This window comes from Macrotis lagotis, chromosome 1 (genome assembly GCF_037893015.1).
Source record: "Macrotis lagotis isolate mMagLag1 chromosome 1, bilby.v1.9.chrom.fasta, whole genome shotgun sequence".
Classification (NCBI taxonomy): Eukaryota; Metazoa; Chordata; class Mammalia; order Peramelemorphia; family Peramelidae; genus Macrotis; species Macrotis lagotis.
The window spans coordinates 79,015,346-79,031,675 of NC_133658.1; the positions used below are offsets into that span (position 1 = coordinate 79,015,346).

General features: G+C 34.5%; 2 protein-coding genes across 2 annotated transcripts; one reads left to right on the top strand and one right to left on the bottom strand.

Annotated features, from left to right (window-relative positions):
- Nucleotides 1-295: 295 nt before the first annotated feature.
- Nucleotides 296-1,222, top strand: LOC141509232 (olfactory receptor 1N1-like). Its single transcript, XM_074218638.1, has one exon. It carries the CDS (start codon nt 296-298, stop codon nt 1,220-1,222), a length of 927 nt encoding a protein of 308 aa, XP_074074739.1.
- A 10,811-nt stretch (nt 1,223-12,033) lies between these two features.
- Nucleotides 12,034-12,969, bottom strand: LOC141509293 (olfactory receptor 2D3-like). Its single transcript, XM_074218759.1, has one exon. It carries the CDS (start codon nt 12,967-12,969, stop codon nt 12,034-12,036), a length of 936 nt encoding a protein of 311 aa, XP_074074860.1.
- Nucleotides 12,970-16,330: the final 3,361 nt, after the last annotated feature.

Genomic DNA, 16,330 nt, shown 5'->3' on the forward strand with positions numbered 1-16,330 from the left:
CATTTTTATCCTTTAAACAACCATGGAAAGTAAGTACTCTTGTCCTAATTTTATCTCCATTTTATAGATGAAAAAAGTAAATAAAACTGAAATTGTTGCTTTCACAAAGTCAACTATAGTCAAAAGTGTTTGAGTCTGGATTAGAATTCAGATTTTCTTGATTCCAGGTCCAACACTCTATCTACCACACCACCAATCATTTATACATAGGTATTTTAAGAAAAATTGTAGCAGTCTGTTATACCTTATTTCTTCTCCTCCTCAACCCAGGATTAGACTTGGTAACAATGCAACAATGGGAAACCAGACTAGCACCTCTGAGTTCCTTCTCCTGGCCTTTTCCAGTCACCGAGAGATAATGTTTCCACTCTTCCTAGTCCTGTACCTGGCAGCCCTCCTAGGAAACCTGCTTATTCTTGTTGCCATTGGATCAGACTCTCATCTCCACACACCTATGTATATGCTTTTAGTCAACCTATCCCTGGCAGACTTGTTCTTCACATCTACCACAATGCCTCGACTTCTCCATGCCCTGATGACAGGAGACAGGACTATCACCTATTCAGCATGTTTGGTCCAAGTCTTCTTCTTCCTGTTGGCAGGCAATGTGGATAGCTATGTGTTAGCTGCTATGGCATGGGATAGATATGTGGCTATATGCCGACCACTTCACTATGCTACTGTGGTAACCCTACCACATTGTGCAGTGCTCCTTGGCACTGTATGGATGGGCACAACTCTGCATGCTCTGCTTCACACACTCCTCATTTTTCGCTTATCCTTCTGTAGCAACCATGCCCTTCCACATTTCTACTGTGATGTTTATCCCTTGTTACAGCTAGCCTGTTCTGATACCTCCCTCAACTTCCTAGTTGCCCTAATTGAAGGAGGATCTACCATACTATTACCTGCTGCCTGCATTGTCATTTCCTATGTCTACATTGGCACTGCAGTGTATAGAGTCCGAGCCACTGGAGGTGTGCGCAAAGCACTTGCCACGTGTGGGTCCCATCTATGTGTGGTCGGGCTTTTCTATGGAACTCTAGTGGGTGTTTATTTGCAGCCACCAGGTCAGCTGAATACCCAAATAAGAGATAGAGATCTGGTAGCCACAGTCATGTTCTCTGTGGTTGCTCCAACACTAAACCCTTACATTTATAGCCTGCAGAATAGAGAAATCAAAGAAGCATTGAAAAGGGTATTCATGGTGAATAGGATCTAGTATCACAAAGAAGAAACAATAAGCCAATAACACCTGTTGAAAGACTTAAAGCTCATTACTTGAACTTATAACCTCACTCACAGGAGCATAGAATAATACATTTTGAGTAGTAGCTCTCTAGTGCCACCCATACCTGGAGGAACTCCTATTACAATATGTCAATCAAGTGGTCATCCCACCCTTGCTTGAAAAATGAATAATAAGGGAGAATCCTATACCACTGAAGACATCCCATTACTAATTTGAACAGCTTCAATTGTTAGGAAAATTTTCTTTAAAAGAAGTTTATAATTCATTTTTACAATTTCCAAACTTTGCTTCTAGTTTCAGGCTCTGAAGGTAAGAAGGGCAAATCTAATTTCTCTTTTGTGGATAGTTAGGGAACACAATGGATAGAATGAAAGGTCTGAAGTCAGGAAGACTCTTCCTGAGTTTAAACCCAATCTTAAGGATTTACTAGTTATGTGACCCTGGAGAACCTTCAACTTTTTGCCTCATTTTCCCCTGAACTAGAGAAAATAGTGGCAAAGTAATCCACTATCTTTGATAAGAAAGCCTGAAGTGGGATCCCAAAGAGACAGACATAATTGAAACTACCAAAGAAAAAAAACCTTTTCTCCACATGAAATTGTTTCAACATATCATCCTTGAGGCTGTTCATCTAGGAAAAAAAATTCTAACTCCTCACACCTACTCTCAAATTAATAAATTCAAGACCTTCACCATTCTGGTTGTCATTTCTAGATGCTCAATAGGTTATCAATGTCTTCCCTAGAATGTAAAATACAGAAATGAAAACAGTTATTCTACTTTTGGTCCAACATGACTATCACTTCTTTGTTCTTTGTTCCATGCCATTGTAAGTAAAGGCAACGATTGCATTGTTTCTGTCTCTCGTATTTCACCATTGATTCATCTCAATTTTTTGTCTCTCTCTGACTCTCTAGTCTCTGTCTCTCTTTTTTCTGCCTTTTTGTCTCTGACTCTGTCTCTCTGTCTCTTTCTCTCTTCCCTCTGTCTCCTCTGTCTCTGTCTGTTCATTTCTCATCTCTCTCTCTCTCTCTCTCTCTTACTCTCTGCCTTCCTCCCTCCCTCCCTCCCTCTCCCTCCCCTCTCATCCCCAGAAACTAAGGTCATTTCACTCCTGGAAGAAGACCTCATTTCCTTTTGAGTTTTCGTCGATCTTTTTTTAATCTTTATAATGTCACTGATATCTACTTACTGCTCATTTTACTGGGATGACCTGCAGGTGGTATAAATGAGATAAATTGGATGTGGTAAGCCAAGTATTATCTTTCAAATGATATTAATATTTCATTGAAACTTGACCTCAAATTGTTGTAATCCTTAAATACTTGAGTTGTGATGGCCAGATATAATTCTGGTCCAATAAGTACCCAGTCACAACTTTCATCCTGTTACTGTAAAATGTGAAAATGATTATCTCCATTGAAGAAAAGAGACAAGATTCCCAAATCAGATATCTATCCATACCAATCACAAACTAAGGAATTATTATATTTAAACAGCACCTACATAGATAAATACATTCAAATATACAAATATATAAAACACAGATAAAATTTCTTGAGTAGTTAATAAAAGTTTCCTTTTTTTAGTTGTTTTTTTTTTGCAAGGAAATGGGGTTAAGTGGCTTTGCCCAAGATCACACAGTTAGGTAATTATTAGGTGTCTGAGGTTGGATTTGAACCCAGGTACTCCTGACTCCAGGGCCAGTGCTCTATCCACTGTGCCACCTTGCCACCCTTTGATACAAGTTTTAAAGAAAGAATAAAAACAAAAAGTGTTTTTTAACAGTGCAAATATGAGTGTCACAAAATTAAGAACTGATAATGTTTCTAGAGACCATCTATTGCATTTTGTTTTAGATTTGTTGAGTTTGAGATATCTATGAGACATCCAATTCAAGATGTACCAAAAAAAATAATTGATCATGTGGAAGTCAAAAGAGAGATTAGAGCTGCATAAACAGATCTGAGATTCATCTGCACAGAGATGATAACTCTTTAAGAACTACTGAGATCACTATATGACTTAAGAAGAATGTCCAAAACGGAGCCTAAGGGGACACAATATAAAGGACATCACTTGACTAGAGATACAGCAATGAAGACTGAGAAGGAGTCAACAGTGAAACGGGAGAAAATAAGGAAACAACAGCATCATGGAAACAGAGAAATTGAAGTAAAAGGGAGAAAAGTTTCAATGACAGTTGATAACAAAAAATACTGAGAAAAAACAATTAGATTTAGAAATTAAGAAGTTAATGGTAAATTTGGAGAGATGAGTTTCACTTGAATAATGAAGTTGAAAGTCAAATGACAGAGAATTGAAAAGAGAGTAAGAAATAAAGTGAAGACATCAATTGTGTATGACCTCAAGTTTATTCATGAAGTGGAGGAGAGATAGAAAATGCTAAATAACAGAGAGGAGCAAATCAAATAAGGGTTGGATTTTGTTTGCATTATGTAAGGACAGGGATACAAACATGTTTGTAGGTAGTAAGGAAGAAGCCAATAGCTATTGAAAGACTGAAGATTTATAATAAGAGAATGGAGATGATAGATGGGGAAATCTGATGAAAAAACAGAATGGAATAATATCACAAGGGGTTCACTTTGACAAAAAGAAAGACTGTTTCTTTTTGTGATGAAGTAGGTAAAGAAGGACATAGAAGATTTGGGGAGGAGAGGAAGTTCTTGGCAAAGGGTTTCAAAATTTTCAGTAAATTATGAGGCAGGGCTCTCAGCTGAGAATGTGAGCAATAGGAGTCATGGGAACGTTTAGGAGAGAGAAAAAAGTTTAGAAAAGACACTACTGAATGAGAGAGAATCTATAAGAAAAATATAAATAAAAGAATTGCCTTTTCACTATGAGTATACACTTCGTATCATGTAACATAAATTTGTAACAGATCCAGTCAGCATGGTTTTTCATTTTCTCCAGATCTATTGAGTAACAAGTTACTATTAGGAGGAAAAGAAGTAGATGAAGGGAGTAACCCAAGGCTGATTCTAGTTGGGAAAGATTAGTGTTAGTATAAAGGACAAGTTATTTGAGAAAAGATGACAGTGTAGAGTTGAACTGGTTCCTTCAAGATAAGTAAGAGAGGAGGGAAAAGGCGATCTATTAGAAGTCACAAAAACAGGGTTTGGGATGCAAGGCAGGGGGAGAGATAGAATAATAACAGGAATTTCAGAGTTCTTCAGAACTTTTTTTTCCATATATTTCCTTACCTCTCAATTTCTGGCTCCTTCTTCCTTTTATGGCAGATAAAAATTTTATGCCTCAAAACCATTTTTGCCTCTTCTTTTGTTGAAAAAATCACTTTTTCACCAGATTTACTCTTTCCCTACTGACTTTCATTGGGGGTAACTAACAACCCTGGTTAAATACCAGTCTCATCTTTCATTCATTGTAGTGTCCTGCCTCAATTACCCATGTTTTTACATTCCCTGACTGAGTCCTACATACTGGGTGCATGGTGCTCTACCTTTCTGTAAACCTCCCCCCTTCTATATTACTTGGTAGACAAAGTTGAAGTCTATTTTTGCTGTACAGAATAGGGTTGCTGGCAAATGTTTTAAGAATATAGTCAGGTTGTGATCCCTGTCATAATATAGAGGCTGGTGAGAAAAAGATTTTGAGTGAATATATTAAGGTTTAACTTTCTCTTATCTAAAATTGTAAAGTTATATGTTATAAGATCTTCTGAGGCTTCTTAGATTCATGATCTGTAGAAACAGCTAGAGTTGTGTTGTCTGATATACAATTTCTATTTTAAGAATTCTTTGAGAATTTGTGAAAAGTTCCATGGGTATTTTGGGGCCAGCTCAAATGAATGTACCCTGCTGAAGGCTCTGAACCACTGGAGAGGCCATTAGGGACTGGTATAAGGAGCCTATACCAACATAGATAAATCAGCAAGTGAAGAAGTTCCTCAGACCACATGAAAGTGTTTTACTTATGCCAAAGAAAGCCATTGGTTTTACATTTAAGAAGGTAATAAAATTGCTGTGTTTATTATTTTTCCCCTCTAGAACTTTATTCATGCTGTTCTCTCTATTTAAAAATCTATTGCTATTCTTTTTATGTATATGGTTGCTTCTCATTAATTTATCTTCCTCTGAAGCTAAATAAAATTCTTACCTTAAAGTAGGCAAGCAAAATAAATTAATTTATTAATTGTGTGGGACAAGTATTATCTGCTTTTATACATGAGGAAACTAAGCCTCAGAAAATGACTTCCTAAAAGTAACACATAAACTTAATGGCAAATTTGACTTTTCACCTGTTCTCTCTATGTCATCTCTCTCAAAACAAGAAGTGAAAAAAAGATATCGCCTCTTTAGCTCTTGTGAACCCCACCTCTTAACAAACTTTTGTGGAATTGAGAAAAGAGATGGGAAAATCACTTCTGAGTTTGGTATTCCATTTGGAACCAAATTGGGGGGGCAGTATGGGAAGGACACTTTGCTTGGTAAGCTAGAGTTTGTTTGGAGAAAGGAAGTCAGAATGATGACCCATCTAATATCTATATTCTATGAGGATTTTTGAAAAGGATTTTTCCTTAAAGAAGGCTTAGAAGGAATATTCAGTTTCTTCAAATGTCTGAAAGACTGCCTGAAAACATCATGGCTAAAAGATCAGGGGCATTTCCAAGAGTTTAAGTTTAATAAGAGTCCATTATCAGATAAAATAAAGAAAATTTTTAAATGGTGTGAGCTAGCACTTGAAGGAATGTTTTTAAGGAAGTAAATGAGACAGAAAATTATAATTAAAATAATTTACATTTAATTAATATTGACAAATTTAATCAGGGATCTTTAAAAATTATGTAAGGCAATGGGTTTAAGTGACTTGCCCAAGGTTACACAGCTAGGCAATTATCTGCAGGGCTTTCTTTACAAATACATTATCTGATTCTCATGACATCTTTTTAAGACAAATATTACAGCTTTTTCTCATCCTTTTTAATAGTTGAGAATCTAAGTCTGAGAAAAATGCCAGATCTGTCTATCACTACCCTACTCAGGAAGCTCTTGAGTCTCCTTATCACTGCTAGGAAAAAAAATAAAATCCTCTGCTTGAAATTCAGCTTTGAATTACCCCTCTTCTCCCTACAATAACCTTTCCAAACTTCTGACATTTTACAACTCAAATATGACAATGGCTTTTTCACTGTTTTGGTTTTTCTCAGACAAGATACTCCATTTCCCACTTCTAGGCATTTCCCTGTTTGTCACTCATGTATGAAATATACTCTCTGCTCATTGAAGCCTTCTGGTTTTCCTGGATTTTTTCTGGTCCTAGCTAAAATCCCACTTTTTAATAAATGGTGTGTTCCTTAAAATGATAAGCAGTAAATATCTAAAACCAACGAGCATTATATTTAATAAACACAAACTAGATGCATTCCCAATAAGATCAGGGGTAAAATAAGGATGTCTGTTATCACCACTATTATTCAATATTTTATGAGAAATTTTAGCTTTAGCTATAAGAGAAGAAAAATAAAAAGAAGGAATTGGAATAGATAATGAAGAAACAAAACACTCTTTTCAGATAATATGATGGAATACTTAGAAAACCCTAGAAAATTATATAAATTATATGAAGTAATTAGCAAATTTAGCAAAGTTGCAGGACATAAAATAAACCCATATAGATCATCAGCATTTCTATTTATTACTAATTAGACACAACAGAAGAGATAGAGCAATATCATTTAATTTGTTTAAGCTGTCTTAAAATACTTGGTGGTCTATCTGTCAATGAAAATTCAGAAACTATGAAAACTATGCTTTATCTCATTACCTTAAATAAATAAAAAAAAAAAAGAAAAAAGAAACAGTAGTAAATTACCAAAGTAATCTGCTATTTGTTAAACTCAAAGATTCTGGTTTCTAGAATAAGAAGTATTTGATAAAAACTGCTAGGGAAGTTGGAAGATAATATGATAGAAACTAGGTATAGATCAATATCTTACATTCTTCACCAAGATAAGGTCAAAATGGGCACTGAATTTAGGTGGAAAAAGTTATATCTTAAGGTAATTATAAGAACAAGGAGCAGTTTACCTGTCTGTCAGATCTATGGAAAGAGGTTTATTTTATGATCAAATAAGATATAAAGAATATTATAAAATGCAAATTGTCTAATTTCAATTATATTAAATTTAAAAGTTTTACCAAAAATAAAATCAATGCAATGAAGTTTAAAATTATGGCAGATAAGTTGGGAGACAATTTTTACAACTAGTGTTTTTTACAAAGGACTCATTTCTAAAATACATAGAGAACTGAGTCAAATTTATAATAAAACAAGTCATTCCCTAATTAATAAATAGTTAAAAGATATGAAAATACAATTCTCTGATGAAAAAGCTAGTTATCTATAGTCTTATGAATAATTTCTTTAAATCATTAGAAAAAAACAACTCTGAGGAACCCCTCATACCTCAAAGATTGTCCAATATGACTAAAAAATCAAATAAATCAATTATTGTAGGGGATGTGGGAAAAAAGGGACACTAATGCAGTATTGGAGTTGTGAACTGATCCAACCTTTTGAAGAATTCAAAAGGCAATAAAAGTGTGCATACCCTTTCATCCAGCAATGCCACTACTAGTACTATATCCCAAAGAGAGCATGAATAAAAGGTAAAAATCCATCTGAACAGAAATTTGTTTATAGCAGTTTTCTTTTCATAGTGGCAAAGAATTAGAAATTTAGGGAATGCCCATCAAGTGGAGAATAGTTAAACAAATTGTGATATATGAAAGTTATGGAACATTAATTTATAAGAAATCATGAGGTAGGGGCAGCTGGGTGGTGCAGTGGATAGAGCACCAGCCCTTGAGTCAGGAGGACCTGTGTTCAAATTCTACCTCAGACACTTAATAATGATCTAGCTGTGTGATCTTGGGCAAGTCAATTAATTCCATTGACTTGCAAAGACAAAAAAAAAATCACAAAGGAAGGACTTTCGGAAAAGTCTGGAAAGACTTGCATAAAGTGAGGCTGAGTGAAATGAGCAGAACCAGAAGAACATCATATACATCAATAGCAACATTAGTTGATGATCAGCTGTGAAGGACAATTACTCTTTAGAAGTACAGCAATCAAAGACAATGCAAAAGGAGCTGTGATGGAAAATACCATCCACCCAGAGAAGGGATTATGGAGCATAAATATGCAAAACAAAGTATACTAGCTTCAATTTTTAAAAGTTGACTAATGTATTATTCTTTCTCTATAATGCTTTTTTATATAATTTGATTTGATTCTTCTTTCATAACATGATTAATATGAATCTATGTTTAAGAATGTTTATACATGTAGAGCTTATTTTAGATTGTTTTCTGCCAGGAGAAGTGGAGATGGAAGGAAGGGAGGGAAAAAATGCAAAACTCAAAACCTTGCAGAAAATAATTGTTGAAGACTATCACTACATGCCACTGGAAAAATAAATATTAAAAATGAAAAGTAGCAGGAAAAAGGGCCCCTTCATTTTACAGATAAGGATATTGAGTATTGAGGCATCATATGGTAAGTAATATACAAAAGTTCACATAGGTAATAAACATCAGAGTACAAATTTAAAGAGAGAGAGAGAGAGAGAGAGAGAGAGAGAGAGAGAGAGAGAGAGAGGAGTCAATTAGTAAGTACTTACTATGAGCCAGGAACTATAATAAAAACTTTATAAATATTATCATATTTGATCGTTACAATAATTCCAGGAAGTAGGTGCTATAATTATTGTCATTTTATTGTCGAGAATAATAATAAGACAGAAGATAAGTAACTTACAGATGATCACATAGTTATAAATATCTGAGACCAAATTTGAATTCAGGTCAGCCTGACTATTACCCGTGTTCTAGTCACTATGCCACCTAGCTGCCCATCTCTTAAAGCCTCACTTTCCTCAACTGTGAAAAGATGCTTATTCATTAATGACACTCCTAAAAATTCTCTAATACTTTATTCTGTGCTTATCTAATTCTTACCCTGCTAGACAGTGGTAATCTCAGATAATGTTAATCATTTCTACTGTGTATACTTTTCTGCTTCAGATGAAAGCAAATACAAAACCAGAACGCCAGATTACATATATCTGTACTCATTTCAAGATGAGATTGTCGTAAAATATAAGGGTCCCCTAGTGAAGTTGATGGAAATGGAAGACTAGTTGTCTAGACGTGAACAATGGGAGTCCAGTTCTATATAGGAATATTTATTTAGTTAGAGAGTCTCGGGAATTTTATTCTCATGACTCCTTAGAGAAAAAGGGGATAATTGTTAAATTACTTTTTTCTAGCCCTTAGGCTCCTGGCTCTGATGCTACTTCTAGAAAGACTGCAAACAAATATAAACAATGCAAGCTATGTACAGACTAAATAGAAGATATTTTTTTTTTAAAAAGTAAATCACTGGAATTTCTGACATGCTGCTTTCCCATTTTCAGAACAACTTGTATCAACTAGGAAGTTCATTCCAAAGTAATTTCACTTTATTAAACTGTTTTATTTAGCTCCATTGTTTCTTATTCTCCCTTGTCAACCCAGCTGAATAGATATAAGTATCTTGCTTTTTAAAATAGTATTAGTTTTAATGACTGCTGCCTTGTAATAAAGTTTGAGTTCAATATTATTCCCCCTTCACCTCTACCTCTTTACTTAATTTTACTTGATGTTCTTAGTTTTTCCAAAGAAATTTTATTTATTTTGTCAAATTTTGTAATTATTTTTGAGCAATTTCATTGATATAGCATTAAAAGTGCAAGTTAACTTTGGTTGTGATGTCATTTTCATTACATTGCTATTGCGCATCCATGAGCAATGAATATTTTTCCAAGTTGTACTTTATTTCCTCAAGGAACCCTTTGTAACATAATCTATATTAGTCTCTCCTATGTTTTCATAAATTTAATCTCCAGCTATTTTTTATTCCTTTTTGTACTTATTTGGAATGTGATTTCCATTTTTTATTATCTCTCCTTTTGTTTTATTGTTCTTGTACACAAATTCTCTATTTTTGAAGGGTTTATTCTGTAATCTGCAATTTTTTTGCAGCCAGTGTTTCAGTTAGTTTCTTTGCTGATTCTCCAGGATTTTCAAAATAAACTTTCATATCATCAGTAAATAGGGGTAATTTATCTCCCTTTTATCTGTCTTTGTGCAATTAATTTCTCCTTTCTATCTAGTATGTCTAGAAATTCCAGAACAATGTTAACTAATAGAGGGAAGAGTGAGCAACCTTGTTTCATTTCCCATATTTATTGGAACAAATCTAGATTTTCCCATTGTAAAAATATTTGCTCTTCATTTTAAATACATTCTTTTAAAAAAAATTATTTAAGACAATGGGGTTGAGTTACTTGTCCAAGTTCTCACAGCTAGGCAATTATTAAATATCCAATATCGGATTTGAACTCAGGTGCTCCTGACTCCGGAGTTGGTGCGCTATCCATTGCACCACCTAGCTGCTCCTAGATACATTCTTTAGTGATATTAAAAAGATCTTTCTGTTCCTTTACTTTTGAGGGGTTTTTTTAAATAGAAATGCTACTGTCAAATGTTAAATTTTTGTCAAATTATGTCAAAATTATGCCAAATGCTTTTCATATATTTACTGCAATAATTATGTGATTGTTATCACATTGTTTTAATATAATCAATTATTCTGTTCATTTTTCTTTAGTTTGATCCTCTTTGCATTCCTTGTAAAAAATCTGATTTGTTCAATATGAATGATTTATTGACTGAATCTCTGTTTAAAAGTTTTTCTTTAAAATTTTAAAATTGGTTTTCTTTAATAATATTGTTAAATAGTTTTCTTCTGTGCTTTATCCTTCTCTGGTTTAAGTATCATGACTAAATATAACTTACAAAAGAAATCTGGTGGAATGTTTTCTTTCTTTCTTAATGTTAATAAATAATATGTAAAACACAGATACACATTGTTCTTTAAAGGTTTTGCAGAATTCTTCTATGTGCCAATCAGAACAAAGAAATTTTTCCCTTTGGTAGTTCCTCTACAATGAGTTCTTTTGCCTTTTCTGAGTTTAAGGATATTTAACATCTTTAATTGGTCATCTATAAATTTGGGTAGTTAAAAGTTTTGAAGATAATCTTTTTTCTTTTATGTTTTTGGTTTTATTAGACTAAAATTGCATTTGGGTATTTGAGCATTCTTTTTCTTTTTGAGGGTTTTTTTTTGTTTTATATTGCTTAATCTTTGATTTAATTCCCTTTGTAATCAAATTGACTAAGTGATTATTAGTTTATTAACCTTTTCAAACTGACTTTTAATTTATCATTCCTATAAGTTTTTTGTTTACAATTTATCTGTTTTTCCTCTGATATTTAATATCACCTTTATTTTTATGTTAGAATTTGTATTTGCTGGTCTTAAAAATGTTGATTAATCTTTCCATTTCCTATGCTATTACATTTGTTTTTTCTTTAGGACATTTTATCTGCACCCTGGAAACTTTAGCATCTTGTTTCATCATTATTATTTTCTTTCATATAGTTATTATGTCTATGATTTATATAGTAAAATTCCATTAATAAAGGTGATCCTGGTTATTTTGAATGACGTCTGGGTAATATAAGGCTTGGAGGGGAGAAAAGAGGAAACATAAGTGAGGAAAGGCATCCAATGTACTTGCAGGTTTTTACACGTCCCAGACAATCCACATAAGAGCACACAGAGGAATGATCGTAGTCAATGACCCCAGGATGGGCCATTGAAGGGAGATGATAGGTTTTTTTTAAAAAGTATCATATGTCTCTGGTTTTCCCCAGGAGTTTTCTTAGGGCCATTTTTACCTCCTTATTCCTCAGACTGTAGATAAGAGGATTAAAGATAGGTGTGAAGGCAATATAAAACATAGCAATTATTTTATCATACTTTGGGGAAGAGAGTGAACGGGGTCTAATATAGAGAGAGATTACAGTACCATATAATACCATAACAACCATGAGGTGTGAAGAGCAAGTGGAAAAAGCCTTTCTGCGTCCCTCAGCAGATCGAATATGTAGAACAACATTAATAATGTGAGCATATGAGAAGGTGATGAATGTGACAGGACATAATAGGGTAAAGATACAGAGGACATTCATGACCTTCTCTACATGGGATGTATCTGTACAGGAAAGATGCAGCAGAGCAGGCATTTCACATAAGAAATGATTGATAACATTTTCCCGGCAGAATGAAAGTTGGAAAGTGGCTACTGTGTCCACTGTGGATGCTATAAAGCCACCCACCCAGCACCCAGCAGCTAATCCTCCACAGAACCCCCAGTTCATTATGACTGAGTGCCGTAAGGGATCCCTGATGGCTATATAGCGATCATAGGCCATCACTGAAAGAATATAGCACTCTGAAATGCCAAAAAACAGGAATGTAAAAAACTGTGTGACACAACGAGAGAAAGAGATAGACTTCCTTTCTGACAAGAAATGCCCCAGCATCTGAGGAATCACACAGGATGTGTAAGAGGTTTCCATAATGGACAGATTGGCAAGAAAGAAGTACATGGGGGTGTGGAGGCATGTATTCAAAAATATCAACAAAACAATGAGCAGGTTCCCCAGCAAGATCAGCAGGTAGACAAGGAGGAAGAATAGGAAGAGATATATCTGGAGCTCAGGTTTGCTGGAGAGACCAAGGAGGATGAACTCAGTTACTGAGGTGAGGTTGCTGCTCTCCATCTTGTTTATGGATCTCCAGAAAGAATGTTGAAAGAGGATGAGATCTTCTTTATAGAGATCTTTATGGTTACAAAGAACTTGACGTTCATCATATAAAATGATTCTCACTTTAACACAAAGGGGTAAATCAGGATAAATATTATTTCCTTAGTTTTATACATGGAAAATTCAGCCTCAGAAAGTTTAAATGTTTTAGTAACATGGTCGACAACTGTCAGATCTGATCTTTTCCTCTCTCCTCAAAGTTTTGTCTCCTAAATTTACATTTGTTGTCCACATTCATGATAGATGACTAGAATCTTATTTCACTAAAATCATTTTTTTTTTAGTTTTTGCAAGGCAATGGGGTTAAAGTGGCTTGCCCAAGGCCACACAGCTAGGTAATTATTAAGTGCCTGAGGCAGGATTTGAACTCAGGTACTCCTGACTTCAGAGCCAGTGCTCTATCCACTGTGCCACCTAGCTGCCCCTATTTCACTAAAATCATAATCCGTATTTGGGGTATGAGGAGGCAGGAAGGATGGAAAAAGAAAAGAAAATTAGCATCCTGGCCTCTTTCTTAACACTCCTCATTCATGATTCAGCCTTGAAAGAAAAGTCAACACTGTGCTTATGGAATGTTCTTCTAGCCATGCTTCCATTTTCCCAGGCCCATGTGGCTTCTTTCAACTTCCCCCTTGATTCCCTTTCATAATCACTTTTCTTGACAAAATGTCCACATTTAATGTCTCGACTTTCCTATTCATTCCTCAAACCAAGCTATATGATTTTTACTCCCTCTATTGAAAAATGGTCTTTCAAAACTCATCAATTATAACTTTAACACTCAACCCAAAAGCTTTGATCACTCTGTGGTTTTTAAGATGATCAACATTTTGACATGTCCTCTGTAGACATTTTTCTCTTGACTTCGTAAACATTATACTTTCCTTTTTTATCTCCTATCTTTCTTAGTGCTCCTTCTTTACCCCCTTTTTTTGTTTCTTCATATTTATCCCACACCTTAATGCTGGTGTTCTTCTAAGGTCCTAGGTTCTTTTTTCTACCTATGTATCTAGCTCATTCTCCTCCTCTCTCCATGTTTCTTGATTTCTGTCTTTCCACTTTTCTTCTTCTCTCTGTCTCTCTCCATCTCTCTGTGTCTCTCTGTGTCTCTCCGTGTCTCTCCGTCTCTCTCTCTCTCTCTCTCTCTCTCTCTCTCTCTCTCTCTCTCTCTCTCTCTCTCTCTCTCCCCCCCTCTTCTCTTTCTCCATTTATATGTATGTATATATACATATATATGTGGCTCTGTTTTTATTTCTTTGCACCTTCCTTCCCCTGTAGCACTGTCTTTATTTCTCTTTATTTCCCCATTTCTCTTCTTTCTACCTGTTCTAATCTCATAACTTCAAGTAAAATTCCTACAGAAATGATTTTCTGTTCAATAATTCTGCTCCTGACATTACTCGTGGACTTCATATGTAAACCTCAAACTACCTGGAATACATTTATTTATGCATATATATCCACTTGGATATCATGCTCAATATGTCCCAAATCAAGTTTATAATCTTTTCCTCAAAACTTGCCCCCTCTTTTGACTTCCCCATTTCTACACCAAAATTCACTATCCAGTCTTTAAAATTGATCTGCAGATTTTCTGCCTGCCTCAAACTATCAAATAATGAGTCATCATGTACTATTAGATTCCCTGTCATAATTTGCTCACTTCCTTCCCTTCTTTTCAATTCAAACTGCTCCCCCCTGTATTTTACCAATTATTTAAAAAATTCCAAAAGTCCCTTCGCCATTTCTCCTGCTTCATAAGGTCTTATCATGCTATTAATCTACTCTTCAAACTGCTTCTTAAATTATCACTCTTCCACTTGGTATCATTCTTCTACTTTCTCCTCCAAAATCTACCAAGCTAGTGGTGTCTTCAAACACAGACCACTAAATTCTATTTCATGCGGCTAATCTCAGAGGGTCCCATATGTACTTATTGGGTAACAATCCACACATTTGGCTTTAAATTAGTAGACTTAAAACACAATTCTTATGTCTTCCTACTGAATAATATAAAAATATATAAAAAAGTACAATAAGAATAAATCTTCAAAATCTTCAAAAGTTCCTTACTGATTTTGCAATAAAGTAAAAATCTCTTTGAAAAAAAGTTAAATTTATTTCATGAGAGAAATGCAAACAGTCCTCTAGTAAATAGGATCACCATATTTACCTAAAATGAGGTTGACATCCTAGTTCTGGAATTTTGATATAATAGCAAATAAACAAGGATCTATCTAGATGGCTATCCACCCATTAATATCAACAAAGATGGAAAACTCTATTGATTAATTTAGATTCCACACATGAATTGATCCTTCCAATCTCACTGGCTTTGTGCAGAGATTCTCCTCTTCCCCAAATCAAAGGCTATATATGGTTACAAAGTAAAACATTGTTCAAACATTTAGGTTATACAGGGAGGATGAGTAAAAAGGAAGAACAATCAATCTGAACCCAGGACAGGAATCATGTGGTGTCATATAATGAAACTATATGTATTACATTAACTGATGATTCCAAATCTTTTCTGATCAAGAGTAAAGGCTCATGAATAATAGTGTTTAAAGCAGAAGGTTAACAGAACATTTTTTATATTATTTACTTGGAAGATATAACAATTGTGTTTTAAGCCTACTTATTTGAAGCCAAAAGTATAGATTGTCACTCACTAAGATCCTATGGGACCCTCTGAGGTTATGAGCTTTTAATATTTAATAGAACTTAATGGGCCACGTTTGAAGACACCATTAGCCTGGCAGATACAATTATTGGAGGAGAAAGTGGAAGAAGAGGATAACAGAAAAAAACATCAATAATGTTCAAGTACCAATACCTCTGGATTACAAAAAATCATATGCAAAATATACATAGATATCAAACCTTTTTTCTATAGGTAAAATAATATTAATATTATGTATTCCAACTATCCTAATTGTAACTAAGATAAGTAATATATATATATATATATGTATATATATATATATATAACATTCAGCATAGATTCAGGAAGACCAGATTTAAAATTCAGTTTCAGACACTACTAGCGGTGCTAGACAAGTCACTCAACTGCTATTTGCATTGGTTTCCTTATCTGTAAAATGGGGATAATAATAGCAGGACCTACCTCTCAGAGTTGTGAAAATCAAATGGCACAGTATTTGTGAAACAGTGCTACGGTGTCTGACACAAAGCAGTCTATATAGAAATGCTTGCTCCCTGGCCTGATCATCCTCATCACATAATTCATCTCCCAGTCACTGATTTTGTTTTGTTTCAGAAATCTACAGTCTGCGTGATCTGTTCTCCTAGACTT

Coding starts and splice junctions, on each gene's coding strand:
- LOC141509232 (XM_074218638.1), top strand. CDS start 296: ATGGGAAACCAGACTAGCACCTCTGAGTTCCTTCTCCTGGCCTTTTCC.
- LOC141509293 (XM_074218759.1), bottom strand. CDS start 12,969: ATGGAGAGCAGCAACCTCACCTCAGTAACTGAGTTCATCCTCCTTGGT.